Source organism: Aquarana catesbeiana, linkage group LG01 (genome assembly GCF_042186555.1).
Source record: "Aquarana catesbeiana isolate 2022-GZ linkage group LG01, ASM4218655v1, whole genome shotgun sequence".
NCBI lineage: Eukaryota > Metazoa > Chordata > Amphibia > Anura > Ranidae > Aquarana > Aquarana catesbeiana.
The window spans coordinates 571,357,922-571,385,906 of NC_133324.1; the positions used below are offsets into that span (position 1 = coordinate 571,357,922).

The 27,985-nt window shown below is 42.8% G+C and overlaps 1 protein-coding gene across 1 annotated transcript in view; it reads left to right on the forward strand.

The window, feature by feature from the left end:
- Positions 1–27,985, forward strand: part of FRAS1 (Fraser extracellular matrix complex subunit 1) — an 830,295-nt gene that overhangs the window by 233,041 nt on the left and 569,269 nt on the right. The window contains exons 3-4 of the mRNA XM_073597432.1: positions 565–672; positions 2,945–3,037. Of these exons, the coding sequence (XP_073453533.1) occupies positions 565–672; positions 2,945–3,037 (201 nt within the window). The remainder of the gene's footprint in view (positions 1–564; positions 673–2,944; positions 3,038–27,985) is intronic.

Here is a 27,985-nt window from a genome sequence, read left to right on the forward strand (position 1 = left end):
CCAAAAGAAAGCTCTATTTGTGTGAAAAAAATGATGATTATTTCATATGGGTACAATGTTTCATGACTGCGCAACTGTCATTCAGAGTGCAGCAGCACTGAAAGCTGAAAATTGGGCTGGGCAGGAAAGGGGTGAAAGTGCCCAGTATTGAAGTGGTTAAGTAAAAAAAACACTGATACATGAGATGCTTTCTGTTTTTAACCCCTTGGCGCTGGCCCACGCAAATATGCGGCCTCTCTGCGCCTGGTCCTTAGCGCCGAGGGACCGCATATTTGTGTAAATTGTTGCCTATACACCCATGCCAAGAGTGCATGTGCTGCGCACTCCAAGCACAGTTGCCGTCACCTAACCGAACATTTTTGGACCACACGACTGCTGTGATAGCCAGTCACGGCAGTCACGTGATCTTAAGCTGCCTCCCGGCGTCATAAACCTCTTAAAGGGCCGGGAGGTGCTAGTCCCAAGAGGTTAAACTAATGATAAAAGGTCAATGTTTAGGCACAGCTTGTCATAGCTTTCTACTGTGCAGACAGTAAATACATTTTTGTATATTTTTCATTACAGAATGGCACTGAATGGAAACCAGAATCTTGTCAAGACTGTACTTGCCATGACAACATAGCAATATGTGAAATGACGTTTTGCAGGGATCCACAATGTGACTTTACAAAGGTACTGTAAAAGTTTGGGAATCTCCCATTTTATATCTGAAATCTTTTTTCTTGAAAAAATTTGTAATTTTCATGCTCATAGGAATACAGGCAGTCCCGAGTTGTGAATAACTCCTACTTACGAATGAACATCAATGCCAGCTGCTTGTGCTCCACGCTGGTTCTGGATACCTCTGAGCAGCTATCTTGCAGAGCTGGACACATTCCACACTGCAGTACTACATATACTGCATGGCCAGAAGAGCCCCAGATAATATAACTGCATGCCCAGAAGCGCCCGGAACATCCCACATCCCAGCACAGGCTGAAGTTACACTTGAAAATGCACTGTTCCGACTTACACACAAATTACACTTAAGAACAAACCTACAGCCCCTATTGTGTTCTTAACCCGGGGACTGCATGTATGCATGTGTCCACATCCATTTTATCCATCACTTTAGTAGTAAAAGAGAAAAATTACTTATTTACACGCCTCACTGATGCGTGTCATCATAATTTAACTTGACATCATTAAATATATATATATATATATATATATATATGGCTCAAAGTTTGTGGAAACCTGACCATGACACTTATGTGAGCATCCTTCCATGATCCCTACATGATTCTCCAGTCAACACTTTGGATTAGGGAGGTGTTGAATGGAGAACTCTGCAGGGGGCACATCAGACTGCTAGAGATCTGGATCTCTGCTCTCGGTATGGGAGCTGAGCTTGGACTTCTACCAGCACAGGGCAGCTTAAAGCTAAACCCTAGGCAAAATTACCAGCCAACACCAGCCAATACTGACAAGCCTTTCTTGTTATTGAAAAGTGTTATATGAAAAATGCAACTGTTGGAAAATATACACACAGGTATTGATTTACTAAAACTGGAGTGCAAAGTTTGGTGCAGTTCTGCATAGAAGCCGATCAGCTTCCATTTTTTTTCTTTGCCAAAGCTTAATTAAACAAATTGAAGTTAGAAGCTGATTGGCTACCATGCACAGCAGCATTAGATTTTGCACTCTCTAGTTTTAGTTAATTAACCCCACAGTATGTTTTTTTTTTTTTTAACATTTGCTATTTGAGTTAAATGCCAGTGGTTGTTAACTGGACCTGGCTGTGTACACTTAGAAACACACATGCACATATGCAGAGGAGCATACGCAAGCAAACACTATTTTGCCAGCAAGAGAGAATAAACACTACTGACTTCCAGTGCTGGAGCCTCTGGGACTACCCTCTAATTCATTGGTTCCCAACTCCCCTGGCACCACAAACTGGGGGGGGCAGGCTGTCACCTGGGGAGAGTGATGTTGGGGGTGCTGCCTGTCACCTGGGGGGCATTGCAGTCTGGGTTTCACCAGTGCTCTGTGGAATCTTGTCCCTGGCCCCCTTATTCTTCCCTTCTCATTGTTCATGACCACAGAGAGGGAAAGGAGTAGGGGTCCTGGGAGAAGGGAAGCAGGAGCCCTCTGGGGCATGTAGGGTGGCAGTGAAGGTTGTGTTGCCTCGCCCGCTTGCACCTCGTCACACGGCCCGGCCCCTAGCAGGCTATAGCCCAGCACCAGTCTGCAGCCAGAGGGTTGTGGACCTCTGCTCTAGCTGATAGGCAAAGTTAACATTTGTGTATTCATTCAAACATTTACAGTAATTTAAGCTACATTTAGCACACCCCCAACATTCAGGAATTCCTTTAACTTACATTTAGCACACCCAATTTAGAAATTCAAATACAGCTACGTTAAGCATGGGAAAGGCCATTATATGTGAAAGTTGTATTAACGGTTTGAATAATCAGTATTACAGAAATAAAAATCAGAATTAAGCCGTTACAAAAAGTTTTCTACCTGCAAGACTGAGCCATCTGGGAAATTATAAGGTGTGAATTTTGCACAGAGCAATTTTAGAATTTACAACCTGCATCAAACTCAAATTTGTTTTATCTGCAGTAAATGAAAGCCAAATGTGTTATATATTATTTCTGTGCAGCAAGAACAGGAAAATATACAAAACATAAGAGATAATGCATTTTTAATTCCCTTGGCTCAGAATGATTTACAAATGTTCCATGGTATACCGTACAATGCACTGTGTATTGCGTTATATTTTATTATATTATATGCTTTGCACTTTTGCAACTGCATTCAGCACACCAGCCTAGGTTCTATTACTTTCAAGATCACTTTATAAGAAAAAGTTATTTCCCTAAGACTGTTTGTTTTGCTTTTATTACAGCGCATACATTGTAAAACTAGCTGAAAGTAAGTTTTTGTTGTTATTTAGGGAGAAGTCTTTCGAATAGAACATAATAAGTGCTGTCCAGAGTGTACTTCAGGAAAAGAAGGTGCTTGTCAGTATGAAGGACAGGAACATGCAGTAAGTGCTGTTTTTCTATTGTAAACTTTACCATATCTATCATATTGATGTTTGATATTATAAAGAGAACATATTGTCAGTACATGGCCAGCACAGTCCTTCTCAAAGATGTAATCAGCAGGTGTAAAAGGGGACCCGACTTGCCCTGCACATTACAGCTTTAAAGATTATTTCCTTTTTTTTCTTTGCTGAAAGTGTAACTTTTCAAAATTATATGCAGACATACAGTATATAAGGAAGGATGAGATCATTTTTGAACATTAATATTCTTGGGGTCTCATCATTACCTCACATGCATATCCAGTGTCAAGTCTGTGATCTCCCATCTAGCAGAAGTTGTCATTCATATTATTATTTGTTGACAGGCTCTGGGTCTGTGTTATGAACATCACTTTGAGAAGCTTTTAAGATAATTTAGAATTCATTCATTAACAGGTTAATTTGACCTGCATTTAACTTTCTTTTAACATGCATTTGACATGCTTAAAGCAGGTTTTGCATACCCATAGAAACCCATCTGACATTAATGAAAGCTCATGGACATAGGCCCTGAAGGAACTCTGTCACAAATTTGAAAAAAAATGAAAGCAAAAACTGTGCAAGATTTTTTTTTTTTTTACCTACCTATCCAGCTGCAAGTTCCCTCATATCTTCGATCTCTTGCAGATCAGATAGCACAATATTGTGCTGTCTTCTTTAGTGATGTAGGGGCCAGTGGAATGGAACCACAGCCCATGGCATAGTATACAGGCATTGGACACACCCTGAAGTGTGTTGGATGCTGAAGGACCCTTTCACACGGGCGGACTGATCGGGTCTGCCTGTCAGTTTTTTAGGATTCGACCATTCATTGCCCACTATGGAGCAATGGATTTAAAAAGGACATATGTCCATTTACACCCGCCGTCATCCAGTCTGGCAAAAACAGACGGATGGGGGATCCATTATCCATCCATCTGGCGGATTGGATTAGAAGACAGTAGGATGTAAACTGAAAGGCGGTCCATTTACATCTGACTGTCCATAGAGAAAAGCAGGCTGTGCCCGTGTCCACTCTGCATAAGCGGAGCAGACATGGACCTGTCATCCGCCTGCTCAGCTGGGATCAGCGGACAAATACCTCGCTAAGCAGGCGGATCCGCTGGTGGAGTCCACCCATGTGAAAGAGCCCAAAGATTCTCCTAGCGGCTTTCCCCTGGGACAAGCAAGTATAAACTTTTTTTTTGGAGGGTATAGCTTTAATTTTTTAAATCACCCTTAGAGGTAATCATACTGAAATATGGGGGCTGCCACTGCTGACCTGCTGCTAAAAATGCTAGTTATCATTCTGTCTCTGGCATCAGTAATTCTGATAATGACTATGCTCAGGCATGCAGGTTAGGAAAGACAGCATGAAGGCAGAACTCTGACTCTCTATGCTAGTTTCAGGTGAGTGAGTCAGAAAGCACTGAAGTCATTTGTCAGAATTATAGTGAGGGAAATAGTATTTTCATAAGAAGTGGTAAGCTTTGGTTATCAGTAGTACTACAGGCTTGTCAGAGTGCTGTCTACCTCACTTTTTTTTTTTTTTAAATTCTGTTTATTGTTTTTTTTCTTTTTTTATATCATACAACAATGGGCTCGTCCAAGGACCGTGCCCATAAGGTCAACATGACCTTATTGTCTATCTAACAAAGACCAACTATCTAACAATCTTCCCCCCCCCCCTCCCCACCCCTTGAACCACAGCCCGACATATTATCATAAATCAATACAGCAATTTTCATGGTATGTACGCACTGTTTCCCCTGTGACAGGAATTGCAACATTCAGTGTCTCTAGTTTCCAAATGTAGTAATTGGCATTAAATGATTAGGACCTTCTGGCTTTTATTGTCCAACAGAGGGTATCACTTTGCTTAAATTAAATTACATTAAATTTTTCCCCCACTAACCCACTGTGCTATTGGATTTAAACCACGCTTGCCACACCCTATCAAATTTTTTCATGCACCCTCTGGCCTCGTATGTGGCTTTGTAATACAGAAGCATGGAGTTTACCAGGCCTTTCCATGCAGCAAAACTCGGGGCTTTAGATTTTTTCCATTCCAAAAGAATGGCTTTCTTACCATAGAAAAACAAGACATTTAGCATTGTTCGCATGGCCCTTGAGGGTACCACTTCATCTACCAATTCTAGCAAACACACCCTAACAGTCATTGGGATCGGTACTGATATCACTTCAGTAATACATGTCGTGACATCAGTCCAAAATTTTTGAATGTGTGGGCAGCTCCAAAAAATGTGGTCAGCGTCAGCTGGCGAATATGAGCATCTCCAGCATTCCGCCGACACTATGGGAAAGATCTTATTCAGTCTAGCAGGCGTATAGTAGCTTCTATGAAGGAATTTAAACTGAATCAGTCTATCTCTCGCCGATACCAGATGTTTAAATGGCTGCGTCCATAGATCATCCCAGTCCTCTCCCTGTACCTCTGGGACTTCCCCCTCCCATTTTTTTCTGCATCTATCAATCGCCAATGGCGTTACCTTAAAGAATTCCTTGTAAGTATTTGAGAGAGGCTTGACCAGATCAACGTCTGATAACATAGCTTCAAGAGACGAGGGCAAGGATTCTACCCCCACCTTGCGAAACTGCATCTGATATGCATGACGAATTTGCAAAAACCTAAATAGATAAGAGTTTGGGAGATCATGCCTTGACTGTAATTGTGAAAAAGTTAAAAGTTCACCATATATTGTAATATCCCCCAACGTCTTGATACCTTTAATTGCCCAAATCATGGGATCCGGTAAATTATAAAATTGTGTTAACCTTGGGTTCATCCATATGGGAGTTGATGGCGACACTCCCCCGTAACTGGGACATGCTAATTTAACTGCTGTTTCCCAGGCCTTAATAGTGGCTTTCATTGTCAAAGTTAAAGGTAACTCAGACCTGAAGCCCCTAAACAGAGCAAACTTGAGACTTTCATATGACCCCAAATGTGCCGCTTCCAGTACTGTAGCTGCATCTCCATCCTCAGTCGTCAGCCACCTATGAGCAAAGACCATCTGTCCCGCTATGTAGTATTTTTGCCAGTCTGGCAATGCCAGGCCTCCCCGATCTCCTGGTTCCTGCAACACCCTATACCCAATTCTTGGAGGCTTAGGGGCCCAAAGGAAGGATGAGATGATACTGTCCAGCTTTCGAAAATACGATTTCGGAACCCAGACAGGTGCATGTCTCAGAAAATATAGTACCACCGGGAGAAATTTCATTTTCAATAAGCTGATGCGGCCTATTAATGATAGCGGAAGTTTTGTCCATGTTAGTACTTTCTGCTATAACAATGTTATTTGGGGTAACAGGTTAAGAGATATGTAGTCTTGAATGTTCGCTGTGATCTGTATGCCAAGGTACCTAATGGAGGAAACCCACTCTAACTGCAAGTCAGGGTCTGCATCTGCTCTAGCCCCCGGGTCTATCGGTAGGACTGATGACTTATTCCAATTCACTTTTAGACCTGAAAACATTGCGAAGTGATTAATAATTCCTAATGCTGCTCTTAGGGAGTCCCTGGGGTCTTCCAAAAAAAGCAGCATGTCGTCTGCGTAAAGTGCCAAAGTTTCCTTTATGGTTCCTACCCGAATGGATTTTATTGCGCTGGCTGATCTCAATGCAACTGCCAGAGGTTCCAGTGCAATGGCAAACAGAAAGGGGGATAATGGGCAACCCTGCCGAGTTCCCCTACCCACTTCAAAAAAATCTGAGGTGGAGGTTCCCAATCTGATTGCTACTTTTGGATGATTATAAAGCATGGCCACCCACCTCCTAAAGTATGGCCCGAACCCCATAATCTCCAGGACCTTAAACATGAAGGACCAATCCACTGAATCGAAGGCCTTTTCAAAGTCAATAGATACTACTATTCTAGTACCAGGGGTCATTGAGTGAACTTGCAGATGAGTAAAAAATCTTCTTAAGTTAGTGTCTGTCGACTTCCCCGGCATGAAGCCGGTTTGATCTATGTTGATGATCGAGGGGATTACTGTAGCCAACCTCATGGCCAGTACTTTAGTCAGAATTTTAAGATCTGTATTTAATAATGCTATAGGCCGATATGAGGCACATTCCTGTGGGTCTTTCCCTGGCTTTAACAAAAGGACCATATAAGCCTCCAACATGGAATCAGCCAGGGCGTTATGTTCAGGACAGTATGCCAGTAGTGTGTTAATTCTCGGGGCCAGGACCTCCACATTTGCCTTATAGAAGTCTGCTGGAAACCCGTCTGGGCCAGGAGCTTTATTTGGGGGAAATGTAAAAATTGCCTGTTCAATTTCCTTCTTGGTAATTTTGGCTTCTAAAGTATTCCTGTCCGCATCGGTAAGTTTTGGTATTGGCAAGCCCTCAAGTAAGGAATCTAAATCTGTCGGGTCATAAGCAGGGATTGGAGAATAGAGAGAGGAATAAAACCGGACAAACTCTTGCATAATCTGTTTTGGTTCACTAAGTATAGATCCTCCCTGGGTTTTGATGAGCGAAATATTTGTAATCTGTCGAGAGTCAGCGACCAACATGGCCAATAGTTTCCCATTTTTGTCTCCCTCTGCGAAGACCGTCTGAGCTCCTTTAACCATTTCTACCCGGGCCTGTCCCGTAAAATGCAGTGAAATGGATCGTCTTGCTTCCAGCAAGGCGTCATAAGATGTTCTTGTAGAGGATCCCGTATGGGCCTCTGCCGCTTCTCTTTCCTTGTTCTCCAGAATTTCTATCTCTTCCCTATCCTGCTTGCGGGTTGTTTTAATGGCGGAGATAAATTCCCCTCTCGTCACTACCTTGAAGGCATCTCACCGAGTCACTGCCTTGAAGGCATCCGCCGAGTCAACATTGGAGGACCAATATGTGTCCATGGCCTTAGTTACCTGAGCGGAAACTTGCTCATTTTGTATCCAGCCGGGTGAAAGCCTCCATCCCCCTCCCCGTGTTCCCGAACCAAGGATCAGAGTAACAGCCAGGGGGTTGTGATCAGTCAGACCACCAGCTAAATACTCTGTGTCTTTCACATATGGTAGCAAGAGATTATTCTCGAAAGCAAGATCAATCCTTGCTGCAGGTCTATGTGCCGTTGACACGTGTGAAAAGCACCTATCCGTTGGATGCTTCCAACGCCATAACTCCGTGAGATTGGCCACAGATTGCCATCCATTCAGGTCACTGGAGCTTCCCCTAGATGGGTTAGAGCTATCCAATGCTGCATCAAGAACCGCATTGAAATCTCCCAAAACCATCACAGGAAGGTGAGCATAAGGTGCTAATTTAGGCAAGAGATCATATAATATTTTAGCCTGAAATGGAGGAGGTACATATACATTTATTATCATGAGAGTTCTATGACATATATCTAGGACTATTGCCACATAGCGACCATTTGGGTCTGTGAATACCTGATGTATCGTGCAAGAGAGATTTTTGCATATCAATATGGAAACACCCCTAGCAAACGTGGAATAGGTTGAGTGTATTGCCCTTTGAATCCATGGTTTGCGCAAAGAGAGGATTCTACTGCCATCCAGATGTGTTTCCTGTAGCAGTATTATATGTGGGCGAGTTTGTTTAATGTATTGGAATATGGAGGCCCTCTTAAGTTTGTGATTCAGGCCCCTAACATTCCAAGACACAATCTTGACATCCGCCATCCTTGTATCTACCACCATCTGTCATCAACCGGATGTTTATCCATATAGGGGGGTCACCCCAACATAGCTTATCCATCACTACTGTACTAGAGATTAAAATAAAACATGTGTCCCTATGTCGAGCTGTGGTTACAAAACTTCCCTCCCATGCTTTTATACCAGAAACAAAACTCCCCAGTCCAGTATATAGCTTATTCCCTAAACAAAACAGCAGCACCAAAAAAAACCTTGCGGTGACCTCCCGCCACAGCAATCGAAAGTTCGGCAGCACTTTAACTGGTCTTTTAGCACCTCCACACACTCCTACTGTATTAGTTAGAGTCCATTAGGCGTTTCCATAAGGACTACTTGAATTCCTAACCCACATTACATGTGAATTACTCAGGATACTCTGATAAGAGAAAATAACTTATAATAGAAGAAAAATGAAAAATTTTCCTCTCAAAAATGAAAGTCCCTGGATAGAGATACAGAATCACCCCTTTTAACCTCACTAGGGATGTAGAACATGTGCGTCAAATAATTTAACTGTGATCAGCAGTACCATATAGCAACTCCATATGTACTGTACACCCTGTAGCGTAAATTATAATAATAAAGTGGGGGTGTCAATGAGAGTTATTTCTTGTTGGGGACTTCTTGAAGGAGAATATGAGCCTTCGTGCCATGCTATGTTGGTGTGAATCTCAACAGATCCACGCTTCCTCATCATTACTCATAAGCATGGACTCCATAGAATATAGCCGAAAACAAAAAAACCCAAGAAAAGTTAAAAATATAAAAAATATATAAAAAGGCAAAATGTAGAGAAAAAAAGGCAGCAGAAAAATAAGAAAAAAATATAATATGAATGACATATTAGTGAAAAACTAAAGCCAATTCCACAAGGCCTCACCCCATAGCCTCCACTTCAGGAGGATGATGTCATTGTATATTCAGCGTGTTATAGTTCCTTGTCCATCCATTCGCTGGCCTCCTCTGGGTTCTCAAAAAATTTCACCGACCCCTTATGCTGGATCCTGAGTTTGCTAGGATATAGCATACTGTATTTGACTTCTTTTTCTCTCAGGCGTCTTCTGACCTCATTGAAGGATCTGCGTTTTTGCTCTGTCGCAGCTGAGAAATCTGGAAATAGCATTATGCGCGCGTTGTCATGCTTCAGCTCCGGTGTCTGCCTGGCCTGCATCAGGATCATGTCATGATCACGGAAGTTCAAGAAGCGGACCAGGAACGGTCTGGGGAAAGCCCCTGGGGGTCTGTTGCCCATCGGGACCCTGTGCGCTCTCTCGACCACATATGTAGGGGGCATGTCTGGCATGGCTAGCAGTTGTGTAAAGAAATGTTCAGCAAACTGTGCAGGCCTGTCCCCCTCAGCTCCCTCAGGGAGACCCACCACTCTTATATTATTCCTCCTCTGTCGGTCTTCTGCATCTATGGCTTTATGCTGAAGGGATCTGACCTGATCTCTGAGCTCTGCAATTTGCGCTCCGTAATCATGAGAAGTGTCTTCTATGTCAGAGACACGTGTCTCCACGGTGGTTAGTCGGCCTCGGATTTTATCCAAATCATGCCTGATTAGATTGCACTCTGATGAGAGATGATCAATGCGCCCCATGAGCTCTGCTTTGCTAGCATTGATTGCCTCTAGAATCGGCCTTGTGATAGCTTCAGCATCCACTGCAGGGTTCAGCTCACCTGCTCCCTCCGTCCCCCCTGCATTCTCTGTGTGAGCCATCTTACCAGGATGTGTCTTAGCGCGCTGCTCTTTCGGAGAGGAAGACAAGATGGCGGGGGCGGGGCCAGGCGCTGTGTCCTTAATGGAGCGTGTCTGCCGCTGATCTAACGGTGCCTTTCCGGTCTTTTTCAATGTTGAAGAAGGCATCCCCAAGTTCAGCGTTCTCTCCCCCACCAGATCTGAAGTTTGTGGGTCAGACTATTCACTCTGTAGCTGCGGATGATAATCAGGAGAGCGGAGCTGTGGAGAGGTGCACCCTGCCTCAATCACATCCAGCCGGAAGTGTCTACCTCACTTTTAATGTGTAAACATTCATAAATGTAGGCATGCAGTCAATGGCAAACATGCAGGGATTTTGGCAGGTGAGAAGTCAGTGTTTTACAGGTGTCAACATATCAAGTGCATCAGCAGTTTTTTATAGCATAGGTTTAACGTAAAGCCAATAAAGCTTTGCCCTCCCAGATGTAAAAATTGTGGCACTCCACTGTGGCAACCTTTTATGAATCTGTAGTGTGAGCTTTCATTGGAAGTTAATAAATTATTTTTATTTACCTCTGAAATTTGTAATTATTATTTGGTCAAATCCAGTGCTTGCCTCAGGGAAGTGCATTTACCGTATTCTAATTACATGCATTCATCAAAATCTGATTTTAGTAATTATATATTTGAAATGGGTACAATTAAAATGTTTCCATCAGAACGCCAGGAGGACAGAGGGAAAAAAAAAAAAATCAGTTTTCTTGATTATAAACTAATGCTCCCCAAAAGTTTTGATATCAGGAAGGGCTGCTATTAACATCACAAAACTTGTGGGCCAGTGCCTACAACAGTAGGGTTAGAGGGGGCAGCTGCAAGTTCCAAAATAAACTAGCATTTCCTGATATTATTTCTGTCCACCTCTTGTCACTTGTTACTAAATTCAAAAAGAGAACTGTAGACCTGGGGATCTCCTTTTCAAAGCGGCAAATACAATGGATCTTGAGCCTTGCACACGCATCCATTTCCATCAGGTTTTAAAATTCTATTGGGCTTGGAACAGAGTCCTTAAAATACTGTACTAAACTTTTCCACTGTGTTTACTCCTATCCTGGAGGTGTCAACAACACAAGCAAGTGTTGCAGTGTTTTTGTAATCAAGTGAAAGAGTTTTTTTCCAATTTTAATGATATGATTTTTGGAGAATGACCCAGCGGCTTTCATCCTCCATCCCACGCACCTGTTAATGAAGTGCTATAAACAGTCACTTTACTTATTAAAACTCTACTCTTTTTGATCCGCTAACCTACTACACTCTGTTCTATTGCTGGACTTGAAGGGTAAGGAGGCAACTATGCGGTAAGGAGACAACTCAGTTTGCTCTATTCCCCTCTCCATCTCTCCCTGCTCCCATATCCCCTTCCTTCTATTTTGTTTTTTTTTTCTTCCTCTAAACTAGGATTTTCTTGTTTCGTGGATATTTTAAAAAATCCTGCCTGAATCTATTGAAACAGGACCCTGCTATGTCACAACTTTCTTTTTTTGGGCACTCACTGAGGAATGAAGGCAGAGAGAAGCCAACAATGAAGAATTCATTCTTTTGCCATCGGGAGAATACTTGCTTGTACTTGTTTGTTTGATCTCTGCCTCACTGACATGGGTTGGGCTATACCCTCCTTTTCTGTCTGTTATAAGAAAAAGCAAGAATCAAATTGGAGTCCCAATAAGTCCTAATGGGGAGTAGAGAAAATGGTGCTTGGGCTCCAAGTGTCTTCCAGTCACTCATACAATGGTAAATGAAAATAGGCAGCCTGCAACCCGAAAAACATCCAAGTGTATGGACGTTTATTTACTACCAGGTGATAACAGGATAAAACAGCTTACGTGTTTTGGCCGGATGGCTTTAGTAATTTCTGTCCACCTGTGTGTTTCAACTGTATAACTGGATGCTTTAGTATACCATGTAAACTATAACCGGGAATATTGAAACAATCTCTCCTTTCTCTTTTTTGGTGGTCTGCGCTGTTAAATGGTATATGTGTATATATCTCAGATGCTCTAATTGCAAATTCTTGCATTAGTTTTTACTAATATATACAAAAGACATAAGGGGGGGGGGGGCTGGGAGGTGGAGCTTAACATAGTCATTTCAGTGTTATAGTTAGAAAGCCAAGTCATGATTTGCAGAGCAGTTAAGGTATACAAAATACCTTTCTTCCTGAACTTGTGCCTTATAAAGATATTTTCTAGAATCTACATATAGCTCTTGCTTTTAATTTGTTATATATTCTCTGTGTTGGTGAATCATGTCATCTACTCTAAAAAGAAAAAAAATCAACATCTGTTAGCGATTTGTTATTTGCACAGGATGAATTATGGAGGGAAGAATGAAACAGTTGTATTAGCATGAGTGCTGCATTTTACATTACAGCCCCAGGCAGGTGCTCAGCAAAGAAAAGATATGAGACAATACTGATGCTAGTGTATGTCTCAAGCATTCTGTCAGGAAGAGGATGTAAAGTGACTGGTTTCTATAGTTTAAAACGCATTTGTTACCTACAAATCTTGTAATGCAGTTTTAAAATGTAAAATTATGTGCAGCCCCCCCTCCCCAAAAAAGATGTGTGTGTGTGTGTGTATCTCACAAAAGTGAGTACACCCCTTACATTTTTGTAAATATTTTATTATAACTTTTCATGTGACTATAACACTGAAGAAATTACACTTTGCTACAATGTAAAATAGTGAATGTACAGCTTGTATAACAGTGTAAATTTGCTGTCCCCTCAAAATAACTCAACACACAGCCATTAATGTCTAAACCGCTGGCAACATAAGTGAATACACCCCTAAGTGAAAATGTCCAAATTGGGTCCAATTAGCCATTTTCCCTCCCCGGTGTCATGTGACTCGTTAGTGTTACAAGGTCTCAGGTGTGAATGGGGAGGAGGTGTGTTAAATTTGGTGTTATCGCTCTCACGCTCTCAAAATAATTGTTGCTCTACATAAAAATGGCATAGGCTATAAGTAGATTGCCAAGACCCTGAAACTGAGCTGCAGCATGGTGGCCAAGACCATACAGCGGTTTAACAGGACAGGTTCCACTCAGAACAGGCCTCGCCATGGTCGACCAAAGAAGTTGAGTGCACGTGCTCACCGTCATATCCAGAGGTTGTCTTTGGGAAATAGACGTATGAGTGCTGCCAGCATTGCTGCAGAGGTTGAAGGGGTGAGGGGGTCAGCTTGTCAGTGCTCAGACCATACGCCACACACTGCATCAAATTGGTCTGCATGGCTGTCATCCCAGAAGGAAGCCTCTTCTAAAGATGATGCACAAGAAAACCCGCAGTTTTCTGAAGACAAGCAGACTAAGGACATGGATTACTGGAACCATGTCCTGTGGTCTGATGAGACCAAGATAAACGTATTTGGTTCAGATGATGTCAAGCGTGTGTGGCGGCAACCAGGTGAGGAGTACAAAGACAAGTGTGTCCTGCCTACAGTCAAGCATGGTGGTTGGAGTGACATGGTCTGGGGCTGCATGAGTGCTGCCGGCACTGGGGAACTACAGTTCATTGAGGGAACCATGAATGCCAACATGTACTGTGATATACTGAAGCAGAGCATGACCCCCTCCCTTCGGATACTGGGCCACAGGGCAGTATTCGAACATGATAACGACCCCAAACACACCTCCAAGACGACCACTGCCTTGCTAAAGAAGCTGAAGGTAAAGGTGATGGACTGGCCAAGCATGTCTCCAGACCTAAACCCTATTGAGCATCTGTGGGGCATCCTCAAACGGAAGGTGGAAGAGCTCAAGGTTATTAACATCCACCTGCTCTGTGATGTCAACATGGAGGAGTGGAAGAGGACTCCAGTGGCAACCTGTGAAGCTCTGGTGAACTCCATGCCCAAGAGGCTTAGGGCAGTGCTGGAAAATAATGGTGGCCAAACAAAATATTAACATTTTGGGCCCAATTTGGACATTTTCACTTAGGGGTATACTCACTTTTGTTGCCAGCGGTTTAGACATTAATTGCTGTGTGTTGAGTTATTTTGAGGGGACAGTAAATTTACACTGTTATACAAGCTGTACACTCACTACTTTACATTGTAGCAAAGTGTCATTTCTTCAGTGTTGTCACATGAAAAGATATAATAAAATCCTTACAAATATGTGTACTCACTTTTGTGAGATACTGTGTATATATATATATATATATATATATATTGTATATATATACAGGCTAAATACATAACTGATTCAAGCGTGTGCAAATCAAAGTGCAAATATACATATATTCAAATTATCAAAAGTGGTGAGTACTTGTGTACCCTGTAAAAAAAAATGTGACTACTAAATGGCTTAATTCAGCTGACAGGTAGCCTTTAAAACGTGACTCAACCTAGGCAGATTTTTCTTATTCTTTCTTTTTTTTTTTTAATTATACTGACTGCTGTATATTGTGACATGTCTGAGATGTACTCATGCTGCCTTTAAAAGTTATTGAAAGGCCCACTTCAATGTGTGAGCCCTTCAAGATTAAACCAGTACAATAAATGATTGCAATAAATATTTTTTACACAGATGTTATCAACTTGTACAATGGTTATTTGTCCCTTCTCATTCATTGCTCACCAAGCAGCTTTCCATCTTCTGGTTTCCGGAAGCCTTTGTCATTTGCCTATTTGAATAATCGCACATTTGTCATTAACGGTTTTCAGAAGGGACACATTCAAAATATAGGATATCAATAGACCTGCACATCACAAGCAAACAGCTGGTATGCTCAAAGCATTTTTTGTACTGTCAATAACAAATGAAAGGATAATTTATATTTTTTATATAACATTGTTTTCATTTGAAAGAGGCTGTGAATGGCAACCATAGCTTGCAAAACCTATTTTTAGATCTGTTTGTTAGTAATCAACTAAATTTTGTTCTATATTTTCTTAGTTCTTATTAAAAGTTATTATTGTACTGTAGAGGCAAAAACATAGAACCACAAAAAAAGTGCATTAAAAAAAATAATTAAAAAAGAAAATAATAACCTGCTTTTAAAAAGCTATATGTTCATCCAGTTAAACCAAAAAATGAAGAGTTGCTAGAACCAGCTCTAGTAACAGAGTGTTCCAAATTTTCACAGCATAAAATTCCTGCCTGCAAAGTCTCCAGCTTTTCAGAAGGAGAAGTTAGTGAAGCTTCATTAATGGTACTTATAATTGGAAGAGATGTGTACTTTGCTTAGAACAAGTGTCCTTGAAATATGCATACTTCCAAATTTTTTATCATCAAAGTTTTACAGACTCTGCTATGTGGTATTTGATAGGAGGCATGTTTCTACTAGTAAGGGCATAAATCCCAAGATTTTAAAATAAAATTTGGATACATTTTAGGACCTGCTCCCTACATGCTCAGGTTCTGTTCCAAATTGGCCATATTTGTCCAAATAAGAAAGAGAAAGACCGTTCTTACCTCTCTCTATAAGCACCATGTCTTATAACCCACAGACAGTATAGACAGGGCGAAAACAGGGGGCTTCATGGTCTTATCTCAGCCCATCCTTCCCCTTCCTTCTAACACCCCTCTTTTTTGCCTCCCCCTATACCTCTTTCAATTTGCCTACCTTCCATTCTTAGGCCATGTCGGTCTGTTGTCTTACATTTTTGTAAAACGGAAGTTTTTTCAGCGCCATGCCTGATGAGTACTGACTTCTTTTTTGATGGATTGGTTGAGTTTCTTACTGTTTCTGCAGATTGGCATTGTACTATGACACCGTCATTGGATATGCATTTGTTTTTGGCATTGCTCGACTCTATGGAAGGATTCAATAAAAGAATTAAAAATTTTAACCCCTTTATGACTAGGGTCAAACAAACCTTAAAGTGGTTCTAAAGCCTAAGCATTTTTTACCTTAAAGCGGATGTAAACCCTCACATATCCAGTGAAGTGAACAGCTTCCAGATGAGGTGAGTACCCCAAGTGCTGTGAATACACCGAGTGCTGTGAGTACCTGTGTGCTGTTGAGTATTAGTGTCAGGAAGCTAGTTTGTTAGTTAATTGGACAGAGCATAATTTCCAATCCCCATTAAATTTGTGGGTACGATGACCGGCGGGTAGGGAGATGCAACTCGGTGTACATCTTGCGGCATGTATGCAATTCTTGACCATCCGATCGAGGGCGAATACTGCTGTGCAAAATGTAAGCACGTTGTTTCCCTGGAAGCCCAGGTCCTGAGTCTAGGGAAGCAACTGTCAACACTGAGAAGACTCTCCATACTAAAGGAGAGTTGGGATCATACCCAGTAGGGGCCAGCACAGAGGCAGGTTAAGAAAAGAGGTGCATACACCAGAGCAAAGTAGATGGGTGACAGTCAGGAAGGGTAGAGGGGAAAGTGCCAGGGAGGCTGATCCAGGGCTGAAACATCCCAATAAGTATGCCCCGTTCCATGATATTGCTGAAACCAGTCAGGGACCAGCATTGCTGGAGCAGAGTGACGCCCCTAGCTGCCAGGGGAATAACTCCTCCAGTGAAGGTGGGGTAAAGCCAAGAGAAAGTAAAGACAGATTCTGGTGGTAGGGGACTCAATTCTCAGAAGGACACAGAGGGCAATCTGTCACAAAGACCTGAAGCGACGAACTGTAAGTTTTCTTCTGGGCGGTCTGGTTTGGTACATCACTGATCTGGTGGACAGATTGCTGGGAGGGGCTGAGGAAGACCCGGCTGTCATGGTGCACGTTGGCACCAATGACAAAGTCAGAGGAAGATGAAATGTCCTAAAAAAAGATTTTTGGGACTTAGCAGCTGAGTTGAGTATTAGGACCTCCAAACTTGTATTCTCAGAAATACTACCGGTACCTCGATCCACACCAGAGAGGCAGCGGGAGATTAGGGAAGTAAACAAGTGGCTGAGGAGCTGGTTTAGAAAGGAGGGGTTTGGGTTCCTGGAGAACTGGGCCAACTTCTCAGTCGGTTACCAGCTCTTTAGCAGGGACGGATTGCACCTAAATGGGGAAGGTGCAGATCGGCTGAGAGAGAAGGTGGCCGACAAGTTAGAGGGGCTTTTAAACCAGGCGACGGGGGGAGGCTCCAGATGTAGGGATAGCCAGCGTGGAACAAATTTCAGAGGGTAGTATGGGGGATTAGTGGTAGGTTGACTAAAGCACCTAAACCCAAAGTAAGTATAGTAACAAGTCCTATTTGCATCTTCAGAGCACCCAATAAGGAGATAGTATGCATCCAGACAAAACTGCGTGGCTTGTTCACTAATGCCAGGAGTCTGGTGGACAAGATGGGAGAACTAGAGCTGCTATTGCACAAGGAGGATTTTGATTTTGTGGGAATTTCAGAGACTTGGTTCAACAGCTCAGATGATTGGGTGACAACCATTCAAAGGTATTCCCTATCTCATAGAGATAGGTAGGGTAAAAAAGGATAGGGGTTTGCCTGTATATCAAAAATGATGTACAAGTGAATGTGAGGGACGACATCACTAATGGAGCAAGGGAGGAGGTGGAATTCTTATGAGTAGAGCTACAAAGGGAGGAAACCAAGGGTAAAGTAATACTGGCAGTATGCTATAGGCCCACTAACCAAAGGGAGGAGGGGGAGGCGGACCCCCTATCACAGTTTGGAATGGTGGCAAGGATGGGAAGTGTCATTATAATGAGGGATTTTAATTATCCAGACATAGACTGGGCGTAACGAACCGCGCATTCGTCTAAGGCTCGCCATTTCCTAAATGTCTTGCAGGACAATTTCATGGGTCAGATGGTAAATGCACCAACAAGAACCAAAGCATTACTAGACCTACTGATTACTAACAATACAGACCTGATCACAGATGTGGAAAAAAGGGGCAATTTAGGAAACAGCGAACACAGGTCAATTAGTTTCAGTATAAATCACACAATTAGGAAACACAAGTGTAATACAAAGACACTGAATTTCAAAAGAGCCAACTTCCCTAAGCTGCGCTCCTTGCTAGAAGATATTAAATGGAATAAAATCTTAGGAACAATGAACACGGAGGAACAATGGGTGTGCTTTAAAAGCATAATAAATAAGGGTATTAGCCAGTGCATCCCAATGGGAAATACATTTAAAAGAGCTAATAAAAGTCCCAGGTGGCTTAACTCCAACGTAAAAATGCATATAAAAGAAAAGAAGAAGGCCTTCAAAAAATACAAGGCTGAGGGGTCATCATCAGCATTCCAACTTTACAAAGTACGCAATAAGAAATGTAAGGGCTCAATCAGGATGGCTAAGATAGAACATGAAAGGCACATAGCGGAGGAGAGTAAAAATCACAAGAAATTCTTGAAGTATATAAATAGCAAAAGAGGGAGGTCAGATCATATTGGCCCCATAAAGAATGATGAAGGGAATCTGGTTACAAAGGATGGAGAGATGGCAAAGGTTTTGAATTTATTCTTCTCCTCAGTCTTCACAAGGGAAACGGGGGGATTCAGTAACCAAGACTGCAATTTTTATCCTCATGACACATCACAGGAAGCACCCTCATGGCTAACAGAGTATAGAATAAGGAATAGACTTGAAAAACGTAACATTTAATAAGTCACCAGATGACTTACACCCGAGGAGCCTTAACCACTTCACCCCCTTACCGACCGGCCTTTTTTTGCGATACAGCACTGCGTCGCTTTAACTGACAATTGCGCAGTCATGCGATGCTGTACCCAAACAAAATTGATTTCCTTTTTTCCCCACAAATAGAGCTTTCTTTTGGTGGTATTTGATCACCTCTGTGGTTTTCATTTTTTGCGCTATAAACAAAAAAAGACTATTTTGAAAGAAAAGCAATATTTTTTTTTTTTTAAATGTCTTCCTACGGTGGCATACCAAGGAGAGGAGGAGCCAGGAGCGCTGGCAGGGAACCCAGAAGAGGAGGATTGGGTCTGCTCTGTGCAAGTAAGTATAACCCTAGGTAAGTATAGCACTATTTATAATTTTAATTTAAAAAAAAAATATATCATTTCCAATCACTTTAACACCCAAACCCAATTTTGAAACTTTGACGTGTGTTAGTAAACCTGTACATATCATTGCAACTACTTAGTGTATCCAGGTAAATTATACCTCGTGTTTTCAGGGCAGATTGGGCTTTCATTGGTGGTAAATAGTAATGGATATCTCCTTATTTTGTTTTATTATGAAAGGAAAACTGGGCCAAAATAATATATATATATATATATATATATATATATATATATATATATATATATATATATATAAATATTAGCCTTATATTTGTATACCATTAACATGATCCGCCAGAAAAAAAACAAACTGCAAAATAAATTCTCCTACCCCTCACAATCACCATGATACCTCATATGTGTGCGTTTTTTGTTATTTGTATCTATAGTAGGGCCAAAAATCAACAGTACGCATTTTGAGTTTTTTTCTACCTAAACACACTGACTCTAACACTCGCACTGACACTAAAACACACTGCCACTAACTGATTAACTGACACTAACAGACACATTGACAATAGGGTTTATTTAATAAAGCTGGAGAGTGCAAAATCGGGCTCACTTCTGCATAGAAATCAATCGACTTTTAACCTCAGCTTGTTCAATTAAGCTTTGGCAATAAAACCTAGTAGCTGATTTTTTTCTGTTTCGGTCCTTTTTATTTATTGTTTTTAAAGAACAAAGAGAAAAGATCACTTGTCAGAGCAGAAAATAATCCTTGCGTGCTACGTACATGTAACAAAAGTGGCACTTGAAGGGGTTGTAAAGGCAGAAGGTTTTTTATCCTAATGCATTCTATGCATTAAGATAAAAAGCCTTCTGTGTGCAGCAGCCCCCCTAACACTTACCTGAGATCCTTCTAGCTCCAGCGATGTTGTAGGAATGTCTCGGCTGTCCAGGACTCCCCTCCTCATTGACTGAGACAGCAGCGCGGCGCCATTGGCTCGTGCTGCTGTTAATCACAGTCAGTCAGCCAATGAGAATGGAAAAGGGGCAGGGCCGTGCTGCAGCGCTGTGTCTGAATGGACACAGGGAACTGTGACTGGACTCGGGTGCCCCCATAGCAAGCTGTTTGCTGTGTGGGCACCCAACAGAAGGGATGGGCCAGAAAGGCCAAAGATGAGGACCCAGGCTGCTCTGTAAAAATCCACTGCAACAGAGCAGGTAAGTATAACATGTTTGTTATTTTTAATTTGAAAAAACAAGACTTTACAATCACTTTAAGCAGCCCTCAAAATTTCCACTCGCCTGCTCGCATTTTGCGAGTGTAAAATGATTGAGGGTGAGTGTGGGCTGCCTCAAAAGGGGCAGGCAGAGTTAAATGGAAGCCATTCTCCCAGCGATCGCCCAGAGGAAGAGAGAAAGAGGAGAGCCGGCCGTCATAGTGTGGGGATTGCCCGCTGTAACAGCTTTCATTTGAATTGCCCACTGTTCCCGGCGCTCGCCGTCACACACAATCCTGCCTCCTGGCCCAGGTACTTTGATAGATGTCACATGTCCTGGCATTGGACCAGTGTTCTGTCTGTCAAAGTACCCAGGCCAGGACGCGGGACTGTGTGTGACGGCAATCGGCGGGAACACTGGGCAATTCAAATGAAAGCTGTTACAGCAGGCAATCGCTGCACTGTGATGATCCACCTAGCTCTCCCTTTCCTCGCACTGGTGAAGTGGCATTGATGGGCACTGGTGAAGCGACATTGATGGGCACTGTTGAAGCAGCATTTATGGGCACCGGTGAAGCGACATTTATGGGCACTGGTTAAGTGACATTGATGGGCACTGGTGAAGCGGCATTGATGGGCACTGGTGAAGCGGCATTGATGGGCACAGGTGAGGCGGCATTGATGGGCACTGGTGAGGCGGCATTGTCAGGCACTGGTGAGGCTGCATTGATTTGCACAGGTGAAGCAGCATTGATGGGCACTGGTGAATAGCATTGATGAGCACAGGTGAGCAGCATTGATGGGCACAGGTGAGGCTGCTTTGATGGGCACAGGTAAGGCTGATTTGATGGGCACAGGTAAGGCTGATTTGATGGGCACAGGTGAGGCTGCTTTGATGGGCACTGGTGAGGTTGCATTAATGAGCACAGGTGAGGCTGCATTGATGGGCACTGGTGAAGCAGCATTGATGGGCACTGGTGAGGCTGCATTGATGGGCACTGGTGAAGAGGCATTGATGGGCACTGGTGAGGCTGCATTGATGGGCACTGGTGAGGCTGCATTGATGGGCACTGGTGGGGTTGCATTGATGAGCACTGGTGGGGCTGCATTGATGGGCACTGGTGAGGCTGCATTGATGGGCTCTGCTGAGGCTGCATTGATGGGCGCTGGTGAGGCTGCATTAATGAGCACTGATAAAGTTGTTAATATTTATTTTTGTAACTTAATTCTGCATAAAACATTTAATTGTTATTTCATGAGATAATTTATGAGGGCGTGTTTAGGGGCGGAATTAGGGGCAGGGTAGGGGTTGGGTGGGGCAACTGGTGGCGAGTAACCCTTAAGACCTGGCTAGTAGCTCAGGACTTGAAATTTTGAGCCCTGCTTTAAGTATGGGGGGGGGGACAAAAGAAGACTGTAACAATCAAGTAAGATCTTCCATGAGGACCCATGGCAACACATAAACACATATAAAAAAAAGGAAGGGCAAACGACTAGCTATAAACTCCATATAAAGTTCAAATACATCATGAACTCTGAGGGAGCCATCTAGCTGACCACCTAGAGCAGGAATCTTCTAACTACGGCTCTCCAGCTGTTGCGGAACTACACATCCCATGAGGCATTGTAAAACTCTGACATTCAGACATGACTAGGCATGATGGGAATTGTAGTTCCTGAACAACTGGAGGGTCGTAGTTTGAAGACCCCTGACCTAGAGAATCATATTTATGCAAAACATAAGGACCATGAGATTAAAACATCATTAAAGCGTGGCCGCTTTAAATTGGTCTAGATATCAGCTGATTAGTTTCTATGCAGAAGTGGGCCTGATTTTGCACTCTCCAGTTTTAGTAAATAATCACTTGACACTAACTGACACTAACATGGGCACCTACACTGACACTACTCACTACATTAGATCAGGCCCTGAACTATTAAATATTTATTTATTTAAAAGACACATTTTATTTTTTAGACGCGTCCTCTCGGGAGGAGAAAAAATGTATCTTCTCCTCCTCGCCAGAGGGAAAGTCTGTTGTTTCTCCTCTTCACAAAGCAAAAACAGCACAGAGTTTTTGGGCTAGAGAGTGAAGGATCACTGTGAGCCAATTAGGGGTTATCACAGTGATCATGTGATCGGGATATGGTTCCCCAGGTCCCGATCGTTAGTAGAGACCCAGGGGCGATAGTCTGGCCTCTGTGCTGGGAGTGCGCGAGCGAGCGCTTAATCCAGCACAAACACTAGTACACATGTATGCGGTGCCCAGATTTTTTTTTAATTAAAGGTTTTTTAAACATAGAAAAGGATACATACAAACATTGAACATAATAAACATTCAGCACTACAATTCCCAGCACCAGTGTACAATGCAACTCCCATACCAAATAATAATAACAGACATCAGAAATCCTTCCATATTAAACCCTAGTAAAGGGGAAAAAGAGGGGAAGGGGGAGGACATATACAATGTACAATCATTATATGCAGTATGATATCCCCAAATAGCAGTAGTAAAAGAGGTTATAGGTTCCCATCTAGGCTTACACAAGCCTCACTACCCACCACATAGTTCATCTATTCACCAGGAGGCAATTAATCTGATGCAGTTGAATTGTCATCTATCCAGCCACCCCACACCTTTTTAAACTTATCTGGTACCCCTCTACTGAGATATGTAGTACTACATACAGCTGTAGAGCCTTGTTAATCAATGCCTTCCAGGCCATGAGGGTAGGAGCCAGCAGTTTCTTCAAAGATAAGATAATCACTTTACGAGCATAGTACAGGAGCAATGTGAGTAGAGTATGGATCACATTTTTGGGTGCTAATGTGTCCACCAAGCACAACAAACAAATTTCAATAGATGGTGCAATAGCAATTGTAGTTATCGACCTAACACAGTCCATCACACCCACCCAGAACCGCCAGATGTGCGGGCAGAGCCAAAAAATCTGCAAAAAATCTGCTACAGGTGCATGACACCTCCAACAGTTCGAGGGGTGCACAGGAAAAATCTTTGCTAATTTAGCGGGGGTGTAGTATATCCTATGAGGAAACTTGAACTGTATCAGGTGACACTAGTCTGGCAAATGTGGTGCTCCAGACATCATCCTAGTCATCATTGTAAAGCTGTGGGAAAACCAGCGTCCAGGCAGCACGACAGGATGTGAGAAGCTTTGTAGTGTCAGTGAGCAGTTCCTTATATATATAGTAGCTAAGGCTTTGGGTAGTTCCTTGTCCCTGAGTTGCGGTGCCCAGGTTTAAAGCTCTTTTCCTGGATGCTGCATACTGTATATGTGTTAGGCGTGGAGGTGGTTAAAATGATTGACTAGACTCATTTATACTGTATATCACATATATGCTGTTTCTTTTAATAATTTGGTTTCTATAAATGATATTTAATCTGAGACCTTGGATCACAGTTAAAGGTTAGATCATTTGCTTTCATGCTGCGTTCGCTCCTCATTATTGTCCAGCCTGTGGTGATATTTATATTAAAGCCAGAGAGATAGATTTTTATAAAGGCCTAACTCTGAAATATATGAGAGATTAGCGAGGCATCATTCTTTATCTCTCACAGATATAAGGTCGGTGCAGGTTAGAGTCATTATTTCCACATGACCTACCTTTAGATGAACACTTTGCCCCAGAAGCTGTGAGGCTGGGAACTTGGCACAGTGCTGCAGAGGTTGTCATGCAGGTCATGGAAACAGCCCTAATCACTGCTGTGAATGCTATCCTCATGCTGCTAAGGTCTGTATGCAGCAGCTTTCGGAAGGCCCAGCACAAGGACCATTAATCCTTCTGTCAAGAAAAGTGTATCCAATTTAATGAAAGGGTAAGGTGACTGTAAACGTCACCTTCTCTCTTATCATAGAGGCATAACACACAATTCGTGCTGGAGAAGTAAAGGCCATTGTTAATTACTACCAACCAGCACTACCCAATACTGCTGATGGGTTTTTTAACCCTGTACTTTTAGCACACTATTGTCTTTTTTAACTTTTTAGTTTAATCATAAAAAAACAGAAAACATGTTAGAGTATATGAAAAAGATATTGATGAGACTTAGGTATTTACAGTACTAGAACTGGTTACTGTTCTGTGTTATCCCTAATTTTTAGGTAAAAGGAAGTTTACCAGAGGCTGACTGTTGGCGTTATATAAATCCTGTATAATAATAATAATACATGTAGCGGGTGTCTCACTCCATAACCCGCAATTCCGCCAAGCTGACCTGAACAATGTACACAGGCTTTCCAGCTTGAGTTAGGGAGAGCTGCCTGCTAGCAGTTGTAAGGGGGAATCCCCCCCCCCTTCTTGTTGTTTTCACTGAGTTAATGTAATGTGAGCTGACACACAGAGCTGTGCATTCAGTGGCCTCTCTTGTGCCCCTATTGGCTGGAAGAGGAATACCAATTAAGGGCACAGTTACAAAAGCCAATGGCGGAGATTGTACTGAACTGCAGGGAGAGCTGGAATGGTTTCTGGGACATGCAGTTCCCACACAAAACGGCCCCATAGACTGGTATACCGGGAAAAATACAAATCCCAGCAGGCTTTTCTGACAGGAAAGTAAAAGACTCCATTTTGTGTCCTGAGGTAAAGTTCAGTCAGCCATGAAGGGAGTAAAGAGACTAGACCTGAGAGAGAGGTGCTGTCTCTCAGATAATCTCCCTGCGCGATTCAGGCCTCCGCTGTCAGTCAAGACGTCCAGCCTGAGAAAGAGGGATCCCAGGTGAATATCGATGTGCATCACCACCAACGGTGAACCGTTCCTGTGTGAGGGTACCGGTCGGGTCACCATGAAAGCCTGCCTGTTCCAGGACGTTCGCTTGAGCCCTGATTGCAGGATTTGGTGAGAGGGCATTTCTGCCCATCTGCAGGGAACAGAGACTGCATTACAGAAAGAGTTATTTGAACACTGTATACAAACATCATTGCCGGTAGTCATCTTGGTGACACTTATAGTACTACAGGGATAAAGGATAAGGCTATCCATTTCTGGAACATTGTATACAGACACCATTATCCTCTCACCTTGTTGAACAAAACCCTGTCCGTTTCACTTGATAATCTGGGCCAGTTATATTGTTTGCCCTGCTACTCAGGAGTTAAAGTGCACCAACAAAAGTGGCTAGCTGAAGACACCAAAGCTTATCTTTTCTTCAAAAAGGACTGAAGCTGTTAGGGCCAATACAGATCCGCACACACATGTTCAGGGCTCTGCATACGTATTGGGTGTGTGGGACGGTTTATCTATGGAGTTAAGCCATTACTTGCTGACTTGAATAGGTGTGTAAAGCTGGGCCTGTGGTGTCAGGTGACAGTAGAGAGAGGCCTGACACAGTGAGTCATCCCTCTGCTCTCCTCCTACCTGGACTCATAGAGCCAATCTGAGTAGAGGTAACCAATCTAAATTTGAAGTGCCATATTGTGCTTTATTTACTGTTAAAGTGTGCCTCTGCTCTTGGGGACATTCTCAGGTTTGGAATCCCCTGAAAGAAGCTTGAATATAGGATTAAGAGCTCTATTGCTCTTAAATCTCAGTTATTGATCTCTAGTTTACTTGATATATTGTTACTGTTTGTTATTCTTCCACAGAAATACTGCAGTAAAGACAATTTCTGTGTTTTATTATAACGTGTGTGTTTCTCATTGGTCATTGCACTTACACTATTGCCAGGTGTGCCAGAGGGGGCTGAGGCTATTATTAGGGTTGAGAGGCAGAGTAACGGACTGAACATACTTAGGCAGCCCCTTCAGGGGTATCGCTACATACACATTAAGTGCCGGTTCACACTGATGTGAGTTCATAATGAATGTGATGCGTCAAAAACATTCTAAATTCACATGTCATCCACAAAGTCATTGTTTTCAATGACCGTCGTTCACATACATGCGTTGCGATTCCCCTACGAATGCGATGCGATAAAAAAAAGGGTCTTGTGCGAGTTTACAGCGTTGCGTTGCGAATTTAGCCTCCATAGACATCAATGTAAATCGTTCTGGAATCGCATTGTTGGTTCAGATATGTGCGAATTCCACCACACTACTCTCCACAAAAAACAGGAAATACACAGGAAGTTAACACCTTTTTTTTTTTCCATTATGATTCGATTGGCTAGAACATCAATCGCAGCTATGACCAACTCCTGAATTTCGCTGTAAAATCGCGTTAAAATTGCGGTAAATTTGCAGTAAAATCGCACCTCACACAGGACAAGAAAACAGAACAAATTCACAGCGCAGCAGTGTGAACCGGCAGTAATGAATGTTTTTGTGGAATACAGTACACCTATGTAGTCCCAGTATATTCCTAACATATTCAAGAATTTTACTTTTACTTTCACTATACCTGCCCTGCTGAGGCACAGAGCAGGTTTACAGCACAGATTTGTACAGTGTGGAAGGCAGAATAGTTGAGATTCACAACTGAAGAATGTAGTCTGACGTCTTCTAACTTCTTCATTCGGCCCTGGGCAGAGCTTTGGTAACTGCTGGACGGCAAGCAATGATCGGGGCTGCAGTGCAATGTTGATTTGTTTACCCCACCCCCCTCTTGCTTCTGCTCTTACTATGACAACCCTGATCCAGCAGGAGATAGGGAAGGGGCTGACAGGCAGTAGGTTCAGGCGCAGCTTCAGCTCAGTTTTTAGGAGGCTTTAGAGTCAAAAGAGGTTGGGCATAGAGTGGTGGAGAGATTACTCTGCGTGCTCCGAACCAGGCGCCTCTCCCACACTGCACCCAGGGCAACTGCCCCTCTGCAGCCCCCACCGCCTCCCCCCTCCTTGTCCTGGCCCTGACCACCAGTATCAATTGAGTCGCAGTTTGATATTCGTGTGGGTGCTTGTGCGTGTCCCCAAACTCACACTGTCTCATATGCTTGCGTACACCCATGCGAACGAGGCCAATCACTTTAACTCCTACATTTTTAATCATACTTTACCAAACATGTTTACATACTCCAGTGCGTCAGTGCTCTGATTCTTGTTAAAAAAAAAAAAAACCTGAAGTGTGGTCATCCAAAAAGTAGTCATCCTCACTGGTGAAATGAACACCCGACAATTCCATTTTCAGTTTTGGGAATGGGTGGTAGTCTGATATTGCGAGATATGATGACTGTGATGGAAGGGTAACCAGAAAAAAGCAAGAAGAAGGGCAGCCAATACCAAAGCAGATCAGTGTGGAGGCATATCGTCCTGATGGAACAAGACTTCTAGAGCATACTACAACATTTCACCTTGATGGCAACATGCAAAGGATGAATCCAGGTTGCATTGTAGTTGCCGATTTATAGTCTGTCCTTTCTGAAAGTAATTGATGAGCAGCACACCCTCAGAATCCCAGAACACTGTTGCCATCACTTTAGCTGCAGATGTGAAATTC